Source organism: Salvelinus alpinus, chromosome 10 (genome assembly GCF_045679555.1).
Source record: "Salvelinus alpinus chromosome 10, SLU_Salpinus.1, whole genome shotgun sequence".
Classification (NCBI taxonomy): domain Eukaryota; kingdom Metazoa; phylum Chordata; class Actinopteri; order Salmoniformes; family Salmonidae; genus Salvelinus; species Salvelinus alpinus.
The window spans coordinates 36,394,970-36,407,845 of record NC_092095.1 but is presented as its reverse complement, the minus strand read 5'-3'; the positions used below and the strand labels follow the sequence as shown (position 1 = coordinate 36,407,845).

Here is a 12,876-nt window from a genome sequence, read left to right as displayed (position 1 = left end):
CTCTGCTCTCGGCTCAGTCTCACACCGCAAGATAAGTTTCTATCGACTGTGTTTTCGCCCGTGGCGCTTTCTCAAATCCCTTTAATGGCCGTTATCAGGCAGAGTGTCAGAGCACTGTCCTTCACCTGTTCAACAGCACGCCGCTCACTGTCTTGGGGGGCGCTCGCCACCGGCCATCCGGGCTTGATGGGCCTTATTTTAGAAACCCCACCACACACACACCCCGCCACACATACCCCGCCACACACACACACACCGCATCAGGGGAGACGAAAGGAACAGGTCACCTTCCACCCAGACTTTTCTCTCTCTTCTTCCTCCTCCTTCTCTTCCTCCTCCCCCTCTTCCTTCATCCCCAGCCTGGTGTTGCTGTAGCTAGCAGGGGCCTGCCTGCCGTGGTTTCCAGAGTTTGCTGCAGACATGATGATTGCACAGTTGTTATCCCTACCTCCTTCCCCACCCGCAGTGGGGCCAGGCTAACCTGCTTATCTGACAGCTCCTGACATTGGGGGAGAGAGAGCGAGAGAGAGACCCAAGGGAAAAGTGCTAGCATCTACAAACAAGTTACTCCTTGAGCTCTCCAGTTGTTATAATTACCACTGAGGTAGCCAAACGTGTCTTGAATCACTTGGTTGAATCTTTAACATTCAAAAGCTCTCGAAAGAGGAAAAAAAGAGAACCTCACTTTCTTAAAGGTAGAGTAGCCAAGCGTCTCATATACAGTGCATTCGGAAAGTATTCAGACCCCTTGACTTTTTCCACATTTTGTTACATTACAGCCTTATTGTAAAATGGATTAAAGTAATTTTTTCCCTCGTCAATCTACACGCAATACCCCATAATGACAAAACAGAAAAACCTTATTTACGTAAGTATTCAGACCCTTTGCTATGAGACCAGAAATTGAGCTCCGGTGCATCCTGTTTCTATTGATCATCCTTGAGATGTTTCTACAACTTGATTGGAGTCCACCTGTGGTAAATTCAATTGATTGGACATAATTTGGAAAGGCACACACCTGTCTGAATGAGGTCCCACAAACCAAGCCATGAGGTTGAAGGAATTAGAGCTTTGAGACAGGATTGTGTCGAGGCACAGATCTGGGGAAGGGTACCAAAACAATTCTGCAGCATTGAAGGTCCTTAAGAACACAGTAGCCTCCATCATTCTTAAATGGAAGAAGTTTGGAACCACCAAGACTCTTCCTAGAGCTTGCCGCCTGGCCAAACTGAGCAATCGGGGGAGAAGGGCATTGGTCAGGTAGGTGACAAAGAACCCGATGGTCACTCTGACAGAGCTCCAGAGTTCTTCTGTGAAGATGGGAGAACCTTCCAGAAGGACACCCATCTCTGCAGCACTCCACCAATCAGGCCTTTATGGTAGAGTGGCCATATGGAAGCCACTCCTCAGTAAAAGGCACATGACAGCCCGCTTGGAGTTTACCAAAAGGCCCCTAAAGATAATCAGACCATGAGAAACAAGATTCTCCGGTCTGATGAAACTCTTTGACCTGAATGCCAAGTGTCATGTTTGGAGGAAACCTGGCACCATCCCTACGGGGAAGCATGGTGGTGGTAGCATCATGCTGTGGAGATGTTTTTCAGAGGCAGGGACTGGGAGACTAGTCAGGAACGAGGGAAAGATGAACGGAGCAAAGTACAGGGAGATCCTTGATAAAAACCTGCTCCAGAGCGCTCAGGACCTCAGACTGGGGCGAAGGTTCATCTTCCAACAGGACAACGACCCTAAGTACACAGTCAAGACAATGCTGGAGTAGCTTCGGGACAAGTTTCTGAAAGTCCTTGAGTGGCCCTGCCAGAGCCCGCACTTGAACCCGATCTAAAATCTCTGGAGAGACCTGAAAATAGATGTGCAGCGACGCTCCCCATCCAACCTGACAGAGCTTGAGAACATCTGTAGAAAAGAATGGGAGAAACTCCCCAAATACAGAAATACAGGTGTGCCAAGCTTGTAGCGTCATACCCAAGAAGTCTCAAGGCTGTAATCACTGCCAAATGTGCTTCAACAAAGTACTGAGTAAAGGATCTGAATACTTGTGTGTAGATTTATGAGGGGGAACAAAACGATTGAATACTTTTTTGAATAAGGCTGCAACGTAACAAAATGTGGAAAAAGTCAAGGGGTCTGAATACTTTCTGAATGCACTGTAGATGTAATCCGATATTAGAGGATGTTACAATTATGTGCAAACAGGCCAGTATACTACACTCTTAGAAAGATGCTGTCTTGAACTTAAAAGGGTTCTTTGTCTGTCTCCATAGGAGAATCCTTTGAAGAACCCTTATTGGTTCCAGTTAGAACTATTTTGAGTTCCATCTAGAACCATTTCCACAGAGGGTTCTACATGGAACCAAAAATAGTTTTACCTGGAACCAAAAAGGGTTCTCCTATGGGGAGAACCCTTTTGGGACCCTTTTTTCTGAGTGCACCAGTTTACATTTACAATTTTGTATATTGTTATTGGTTGACAGTTGTGGGAAAAGTACTACATTTTCATACTTGAGTAAAAGTAAAGATACCTTAATAGAAAATGACTCAAGTAAAAGTCACCCAGTAAAATGCTACTTGAGTAAAAGTCTAAAAGTATTTGGTTTTAAATATACTTAAGTATCAAAAGTAAATGGAATTGCTCAAATATACTCAAGTATTAAAAGTAAAAGTAAAAGTATAAATCATTTCAAATTCCTTATATTAAGCAAACCAGACGAAACAATGTTTTATTTGATTTGTTATAGATGGATAGCCAGCGGCACACTTCAACACTCAGACATAATTTATAAACAAAGCAGTTGTGTTTAGTGAGTCCACCAGATCAGAGGCAGTAGGGATGACCAGGGATGTTATCTTAATAAGTGCGTGAATTGGACCATTTTCCTGTCAAAATGTAACGAGTACTTTTGGGTGTCAGGGAAAATGTATGTAGTAAAAAGTACATTATTTCCTTTGGGAATGTAGTGAAGTAAAAGCAAAAGTTGGCAAAAATATAAATAGTCAAGTACAGATACCACAAAAAACTACTTAAGTAGTACTTTGAAGTATTTTTACTTGGGTACTTTACACCACTGTTGGTTGGTCTCTTTTACCCCAATATTGGCTTAGTCTTCCAAGATTCCTTTAAATCCTTTAAAGGCAAAACATATGACAATAAAATGGTACGTACAGTACATGATATATTGTGCAGCCTACATACAGTACCTACATACCTTCATACAGTATGTCATCTTTCACCCCAACGATCTTCATCTAGCCCTGTCATTTCCTGCGTACGGAGCATCCTCATGCAGATTTTCCTTTGTTTGCTCCTTCTACGTCCCAAATGGCATTCTATTTCCTGTACAGTATACTTATTTTGACTGGGCCCTTAGGGAGTATCCATGGGCCCTGGTCAAGAGTAGTGTACTATGTAGGGAATAGGGTGCCATGTGGGACGTAGACTCAGTTTCCTTGGACGATTTCCTCTCTGAGTGAGAGAGCAGCCACTGGACTGAGCTCAGATGGAGTATGGCTTTATCATAGAACCATTACACTTTCACACATCCATTCCATTTTCACATTATTATTCATCTAACTCTGTGTGTGTGTGTGTGTGTGTGTGTGTGTGTGTGTGTGTGTGTGTGTGTGTGTGTGTGTGTGTGTGTGTGTGTGTGTGTGTGTGTGTGTGTGTGTGTGTGTGTGTGTGTGTGTGTGTGTGTGTGTGTGTGTGTGTGTGTGTGCGTGTCTGTATATGTGTGTGTGTGTGTGTGTGAGAGAGAGTGTGTGACGCACGTCCATATGATACAGCCATTACACCTCACGCCGGTTTCTGTGTGTGTGTGTGTGCGTGTCTGTATATGTGTGTGTGAGAGAGTGTGAGTGACGCACGTCCATATGATACAGCCATTACACCTCACGCCGGTTCCATTTGCACCTTATTGTTTGTCTCATTGCTGGAAAATGCAGGTGATTTGCCAAGCCTGAAGAGGCACCTGATCCCTATTCCCCTGGTGCAAGGCTGTGTGTGTGTGTGTGTGTGTGTGTGTGTGTGTGTGTGTGTGTGTGTGTGTGTGTGTGTGTGTGTGTGTGTGTGTGTGTGTGTGTGTGTGTGTGTGTGTGTGTGTGTGTGTGTGTGTGTGTGTGTGTGTGTGTGTGTGTCCATGCGTGCACATCTATAATGTGTGTGTGTGTGCAAGCTCGTGTGTCTGGTGTGTCGAATAATTGTTATTTTATGTACATGTCGATGAGATGTGGAAACCCAGACATGCTAATTCACAGGGCTGGTTGTTGCTGGTTCTGTGACTGGTTGGTTGTATACTAAAATGAAGGAGTATTATCTTTGATAACCTGCTCTCTCTTTCTGTCCTCCCAGCTCCCTCACCTCTGACCAGGGCTTGGACCTGATGGAACGTCTGGGTCGGAGGGTCAACCTCCACTTGACCGACCTTCTCCACCTCTCGTATGTATTACAGGACACACACACGCACATGCGCTAACGCACACATAAGGCTGTGACGTTCTTGGAATTTGAGGTTACGGTAATTGGCCAGGCCAATGTACACGGTCACCGACATAGCCAGGTTGGAGAGGATTGGCACGTTGTCCATTTTACACAATATTCGAGCATTATAGGCCTCAGAGCCAGAACTGCTGTTGAATAATAATGAATAGTCAGACACATCCAACTTTTATTTTTAAGGAAACAGATTTATTTATCTCCTAGCAAGCAATGAAACGTGCATTGTATAAAAGAAAGTCCCCTCATCAAATATGTTTTTTTACTGAAGTCCCATAGCCTATTGCGCTCTACACCCCCGTGCATCTAGCATATTAGCTGCTTGAGCACAAAGGAACATTGTAAATAGGAGCTGAAGTAGAAAGATGAATAGATAATAGATTTGAATAGATTTTAGACTGTTATAATTATCATTTATTTGTATAAAAATTTCCCGCTATTAGGTTTATCTAAATTAAACTAAAGTTATGAAACCCATACCTGTCAGTTATACAGGTTCTTCAATTACCATCACAGCCCTATGCACACACACAGCTTGTGTTTTTGTTGTTGTTGATAAGTGGGACTGGAAGGTATTGTCAACATAACAGTCTAAACCAGGGATGTCAAACTCCTCCCTTGTACTTGATTGATCAATAAAGGCCATTGATTGGATAGGAACTCCCCTCATCTGGTTGTCTAGGTCTTAAACTAGCAATCTGCAGTTTAAACAATAACAAAGCGGCCACTCCACCACTTTGATGAACAGCTCAGTGATGGGCCTGGAGAAATGTAACCGCTCTCAAATTCATAGAGGGAGCTATGGGTCAAAGGACTGAACAGCCATGAGATCTAAATGATAGTTTTAACCGTGTTTTTAAGCTGTGTTTGTTTACATTGACATTGTTTACGTCCGTTGGAGTAAAACAAGCTTATATTCTGGTTTCTGATTGTGTAAGACGGATTCACTGAGCTCATGAGGCATTCATAAGTTATATTCTTCTAGGACCAATGGCTATATATCATTACTTCAATGCCCCAAAAATGGATGTAGCAACTGTAGATTGCTGCATATTGAAAGGAAGTCCCAAAGACCAGCAGGCACACGGCCCTCCAGGAATGAAGTTTGAAACCCCTGGTCTAAACGAAAAGACCATTTATAATTCAGAAGAGGAAGACGTTTTTTTTGTGATGTTAAAAAAAAAAATCCAATGTGAGCTTAGGGAACAGAATAAAGGTTGTCCAGCACTCCAGAAACACTAAGTACTGTGTGTGTGGAGCTGCCCATGCAGTGTAGTAGCAGAGTGTGTAGGCGTTTGTTGTTATTCTGACCTTTGTGTGTTTGACTTCCTCTGGGGAGAGAAATCAGCTCTAATTACCTCCACATATAGGATTGCGTCCTAAATGGCACCCTATTCCCTATATAGGATCCATAGGGCTCTGGTCAAAAGTAGTGCACTATATAGGGAATAGAGTGCCATTTGGGACACGGCACATTCTGATGTCTCTATTGGATTTACACCGCTGCATTGTTGTTGTCGATGACTCTAAGCACATTTAAAAAACAGTCATGTTTCCTAACAATTTGCTCGTTGTTGTGAAAAGACTTGAGAAACACACACGCAAGTACATAAGCGTGCACGTGCGCACACACACACACACACACACACACACACACACACACACACACACACACACACACACACACACACACACACACACACACACACACACACACACACACACAAAATCCCGCTGCAGAGAGATAGCAGTGTTCATGTATTAATGACATGGTGAACTATCCTTGAACCCAGCTAGTTTCTCATGGTAGTTCTATGGATATGCTGGAACCAGACCATGTAGGAGGCAGACGAGACGTGTAAAAATCAAGTCTGACAATCCTTTCAAGCCCCTACACCAGGGGAGGGGATGTCTGGGTGCTTCTCATACAACACTATTATATGCTTAGATGCCAGAGGTGCAAACAGTAGGCTTTGTTTCTATGGATGCCTACTGCTATTTAGGTGCATAGTTACATTATTTTGGAGGTGAATATGACATATTATCATTGTGGTCCTATGTGGCTCAGTTGGTATAGCATGGTGCTTGCATTGCCAATAATCATGGGTTTGATTCCCGCTGAGCCACCCATATGAAAAATGTATGCTCGCATGACTGTAAGTTGCTTTGGATAAAAGAGGCTGCTTAATGGCATACAGTATGTTATTATTGCGTAATATACTTGATCTTTAGTGATAGGACAAACTAGGCAAACCCACCAAATTGAGATTTTAACCAACGAAACAGTTTCAACTACAAGTCATTCGAAATTGCTCAACTAACTTGTCCATTACTCATGAGGGATGAGCGCTACGAGTCATCACTGTCCAGACCGGCTCTATTATGCCACACCGAGCTGATAGCTTAGCTCCTACGTAATTCTGTTCCAGGAGACCGATATACAGAGATACAGATGCCTGCTAATGTATCTTTTGTCTGCGCTGTTTTTCCCTGCTTTTGGACTAAATGCGCTGTGCTAGAAGCGTATTTATGGAGTAATGATGGCCGTCTGTTCGCGGATGATGCGAGCCCGGAGCTCATTGTGTTTCTCTCCAGCGTGCTCAGCAGGTGAGACTATGAAAGCGCCCATCTCGATGTGAACAAACTGTCTGCTAGTATGGGTCAGAACACACTGACACCCTGACTGTATCCCAAATGGCACCATATTCCCTACATAGTGCATAGGGCTCTATTCAAAAGCAGTGCACTGGGTCGTTCCACCGATTCTGTGCTTTTTTGACAAGTGTAACTTTGTCCAGAAACACGTTCATCTAATTTTAACATTCTGTCATAAAGAGAACATGTTCGACTTCATAAAAAACACATTTTCCCATCTCAAGAGGTTAAATAAAAAAACACTTCAGTAAGTGCCTATTAAGTGCCAAATAAAATAACAGGGTTGATTGTAATAGAAATTATGATTTCATTTTAAATCAGACATAAATCCCCTTGTGACAGAGGGAATGGAAGCTTGTTGTGTGCAACAGGGAGGGGCAATTGAATACAGACCGCACGTCCGCGTGCGCCATCGTGCGCATGTTGATTTTGTACACCCACACCAGACACGATCAGGACACACAGGTTGGAATATCAAAACGAACTCTGAACCAACTATGTTAATTTGGGGACAGGTCGTAAAGCATTAAACATTTATGGCAATTTAGATAGCTAGCTTGCTGTTACTAGCTAATTTGTCCTGGGATATAAACATTGGGTTGTTATTTTACCTGAAATGCACAAGGTCCTCTACTCCGACAGGTTTATTCTTCTTCTTTGGACTGTATATGGTAGTTGAAAACCAACTTTAAAGTGCATTTCCACCACCAACTGGACTGGAGTGTGGACCTCAGTTAATCTTTCAATTCCCTCGTGGGTATTTGCTCCTAAAAACCAATGAGGAGATGGGAGAGGCGGGACTTGCAGTGCATCAAGCATCACAAATATTACCAAGTTATATTTGAGCGCCTGGCTACGCAGACGCTTGTTTACGTGCGCATGCAGTGTGGGTGCAATGATTGAATAACATGTATGTGCACATTTATTCTGCAACGCTCGCGCACGTGAAGTGAACTGTGTGGTCAGCCTGTTATAGTTACATGTCATTTGCGGCGTGCATGATCATGAGCAAAGTCATTGTAGCCTATCATTTCACTTCCTCTGTGAGAACCATGAGCACAGGCTGACTTGACTTTGCTGTGCCAAAGCCTGCCAGCAGCCTACCTACCAAAGTTTGCAATGTGTCCATTACAATGTTGAAAAACCCATATCAGCTATCTTTCAATAGTTATCCATATTACAGGAGCATCGTTTTACTCTTTCTAGCTAGATTCGTAGCCACAAATTTTTTCCTTAAATCAATGCTTATGACAAATCCAGCTCCAGAACCAGCCATAGGGCCACCTGTTGTAAAAAAAATAAAAAACAGCAACAACAAATAACATTAGCTAGCTGGATAACGTTAGCTAGCTAGTTACACTGACGGCTGTCAGTGCTCTCTATTTGTTTATGTTTATCAACTCCACATGGAAATTCCCACAGCCAATAAGTAGCTTTGTCATTCTACAGAGGTTGGAACCTAAACGTGCATTTCCTTTCTAGGACAGGAAATTGTGTTGAAAGTGTGGCGTCGACTTCCTCTGGGGGGAATATTTAAAAAAAAATGTCTACAACAGTTGACGTGTTATGCTGGTCCCGCTCAGTTTTCCACCACAAAACATAATGTAAAGGTTGAATCAGCTCACCTGCTTTTACACTATGATTTGACAATAGGCGCCACGTGAGTTTCAAGTTTGGGGAAGCTAATGTTCACCATAAAAATGCACCTTTATAATAAAGCATTCCATGCATTCCATACTATTGGTAATGTGATGAGTAGATTCGATAATCATAATTTATAATTTAACTCAATCACTGTTCACAAAAACGACCGTTCAATGCATGGCTGGCCTAGGCTGTCCTAGGAGAAGGCCTAGGATGTATCGGATACATTTCTTCTTTCTTTGCACAGGAAAAATGTTGCCTTTTCTAAACACATGTCATGCAATTATACTCCACTTTATATGACTGGAGACATTTGCAGAATCTTTTTTAATACGACAAATTTCAGGTTAGCCTACTCTGCTGACACGGACAAACAGACGTTGTCTGATCCATATAATAGGCCTACGAGAAGGGGAGACAGCAATAGAATATGATGCCCATCTAAACTGCAGGAGGAAATTATTGTCCAAAAAACAAACTTTTAAGTGGCATTTACCCAACAATTATAAATAGTAAGTATGTGCAGTGGACTCACCAGGGGTGCCAACAAGATAGGCTATACTGTTGTTAGCTCAATTAAGTTGAGAATTTTGATAAACTAAAATACAGATTTGAGTATTTCCTTTCCAAACTATGTTTTCCCACGACTGTATTTTGAAATATTACGATACGCCTACATGGGGCCTCACTACTTTTTCACTGACAGTCACAACTCAACAATCATATACAGTGTGTTTGGTATTTGTCTAGTGCACTGCCCAAATTGCGCGCGCTGTCTTTACTTCCGACAGCAGGTTTTCACCAACAACGAATGAGGCAGGAGAAGTTCCTCCCCAATTCATTTTCAACGAGGGCACGCAGAGAAATGTGCAGGGGATTGTGGAAAGGTGAGCAGCGAGAATCCTGCTAGCGGAGCGGTAGAAAAAGTTGAGTTCTGCAACTGTGGGCAAAGCGATTTAAAACGATCCAGAACAAATCATGCTTTAGTAGACTATTTTGAATGATTTTATGTATTTATTTATAGACAAGAGTAGGCTAATTAGGCTATATAATTTTGGCAATTTAATTCAACTTACTTTAGGCAAAGCTTCCCCTAGACTTTTTTATTTATTTATTTATTTAACCTTTATTTAACCAGGTAGGCAAATTGAGAACACGTTCTCATTTACAATTGCGACCTGGCCAAGATAAAGCAAAGCAGTTCGACACATACAACAACACATAGTTACACATGGAGTAAAACAAACATATAGTCAATAATACAGTGAAAAAAAGTCTATATACAATGTGAGCAAGTGAGGTGAGATAAGGGAGGTGAAGGCAAACAAATATATGTATAAATAAATAAAATAAATAAATAAAAATATAAAAGGCCATGGAGGTGAAGTGAATACAACACAGCAAGTAAAATAAAACTAAAAAAAACCCTGGAATGGTTGGTTTGCAGCGGAAGAAAGTGCAAAGTAGAGACAGAAAATAATGGGGTGCAAAGGAGCAAAATAAATTAATAAAATAAATACAGTAGGTAAAGAGGTAGTTGTTTGGGCTAAATTGTAGATGGGTTATGTACAGGTGCAGTAATCTATGAGCTGCTCTGACAGCTGGTGCTTAAAGCTAGTGAGGGAGATAGGTGTTTCCAATTTCAGAGATTTTTGTAGTTCGTTCCAGTCATTGGCAGCAGAGAACTGGAAGGAGAGGCGTCCAAAGGAAGAATTGGTTTTGGGGGTGACTAGAGAGATATACCTGCTGGAGCGCGTGCTACAGATAGGTGCTGCTATGGTGACCAGCGAGCAGAGATAAGGGGGGACTTTACCTAGCAGGGTCTTGTAGATGACCTGGAACCAGTGGGTTTGGCGACGAGTATGAAGCGAGGGCCAGCCAACGAGAGTGTACAGGTCGCAGTGGTGGGTAGTATATGGGGCTTTGGTGACAAAACGGATGGCACTGTGATAGACTGCATCCAATTTATTGAGTAGGGTTTTGGAGGCTATTTTGTAAATGACATCACCGAAGTCGAGGATTGGTAGGATGGTCAGTTTTACAAGGGTATGTTTGGCAGCATGAGTAAAGGATGCTTTGTTGCGGAATAGGAAGCCAATTCTAGATTTGACTTTGGATTGGAGATGTTTGATGTGAGTCTGGAAGGAGAGTTTACAGTCTAACCAGACACCTAGGTATTTGTAGTTGTCCACATATTCTAAGTCAGAACCGTCCAAAGTAGTGATGTTGGACAGGCGGGCAGGGGCAGGCAGCGATCGGTTGAAGAGCATGCATTTGGTTTTACTTGTATTTAAGAGCAGTTGGAGGCCACGGAAGGAGAGTTGTATGGCATTGAAGCTCGCCTGGAGAGTTGTTAACACAGTGTCAAAAGAAGGGCCAGAAGTATACAGAATAGTGTCGTCTGCGTAGAGGTGGATCAGAGAATCACCAGCAGCAAGAGCGACATCATTGATGTATACAGAGAAGAGAGTCGGTCCAAGAATTGAACCCTGTGGCACCCCCATAGAGACTGCCAGAGGCCCGGACAACAGACCCTCCGATTTGACACACTGAACTCGATCAGAGAAGTAGTTGGTGAACCAGGCGAGGCAATCATTAGAGAAACCAAGGCTGTCGAGTCTGCCAATGAGGATGTGGTGATTGACAGAGTCAAAAGCCTTGGCCAGGTCAATGAATACGGCTGCACAGTATTGTTTCCTATCGATGGCGGTTACGATGTCGTTTATGACCTTGAGCGTGGCTGAGGTGCACCCATGACCAGCTCTGAAACCAGATTGCATAGCGGAGAAGGTGTGGTGGGATTCGAAATGGTCGGTAATCTGTTTGTTGACTTGGCTTTCGAAGACCTTAGAAAGGCAGGGTAGGATAGATATAGGTCTGGACTTAGGACTTATGGACGCACTGCCTATGGATTTGACTATTAAAGGTCTAATGTTTAAAGGAATAGTTCCACCACATTTAAACAAGAGTTCAGTTCATGTAACAATAATCTTAAAATGAAATAAATAATAATCACATTAAATAAATCATTCTTCAGAAATGACTTTGTCCAAGCAACAAAATAACTAGGGATTTACAATGATGGCGAACATGGAGCAATGTTGGGGTTAAGTGGGTTAAAACCTTCCTAGAAGTCACAGAGGGTGCACAGAGGAACAAAATGTCAAAATAATGAATTTTGTCTCTTTAGCAAGTCTTTATTTTATTTTATTGAATTCTCCATGTGGTCTATATTAAAGGGCACTTCATTTAATATAACAGGCTTTTAAAATTAAATATTGGTGCACAATTTCTACTTAAAATATCAAAGGGATGCAAAAGGCACCCATTTGAGAAGCAGCCTCATACTTCTCTCTCTGTGGGTGTGCAGGATGAGATTGAATGAGGTGAAAAGAGATATTCCACAGGACAGGATACGAGCCATATGAAAAGATTATCATGATACAAATGAGGTGGTTTAGCGTTGGGGTGCATGTTTTGGATGCATTTCAGTTTGTACATTGGGTACTGTTATGTAAAAAAGTAGAAACAGCACGTTTCTCTGCATATGGTGATTACGTATGAGTTTTACTGATTATAGACACTAGGGGGAGTGGCCTCCTCAGACACTGATTGAGGTACGCTGAGAGGAACTGAACCCGGTGAACTGATGGACACACGAATACACACACAACACGAACACACACACCGATGCATGCACGAGCACAAACACACACGCACACGCACAGACAGGCAGGCAGACAGACAGGCGGTGACACGCGTACACAAAGACACACACAGTCGCACACACACACTTCCCCCAACTAAGCTAATATGAGCACTGAGCTTATAAGCCCCATTCGATTACACAGAACACCAGCTGAGTTTGGTAGATAACTTATCCAACTCAATCACCCTAGAGTAGTGGTTTTTCCAGAGTATATTTACAAAAAGAATTGGGAAGAAAAACACAACTGTTTCATTTGAGATGCATCAAGATTCCTGGCATACCGTTGGCACCAGGGAGAATGTTGGAGTGATTGTGGAAATATAGAACTTTGAGAGAGCAACCAGAGCTCAGTTGAAGG

At 42.6% G+C, this 12,876-nt stretch overlaps 1 protein-coding gene across 4 annotated transcripts in view; it reads left to right on the top strand.

The window, feature by feature from the left end:
* Positions 1-12,876, top strand: part of ptprn2 (protein tyrosine phosphatase receptor type N2) — a 247,133-nt gene that overhangs the window by 76,281 nt on the left and 157,976 nt on the right. For all 4 annotated transcript variants that reach the window (XR_011666471.1, XM_071329112.1, XM_071329113.1 and 1 more), the window contains one exon: positions 4,367-4,453. Coding sequence is in view for 3 of the 4 variants with exons in the window: in XM_071329112.1 (XP_071185213.1) it covers positions 4,367-4,453 (87 nt within the window). In the remaining variant the exon portion in view is untranslated. The remainder of the gene's footprint in view (positions 1-4,366; positions 4,454-12,876) is intronic.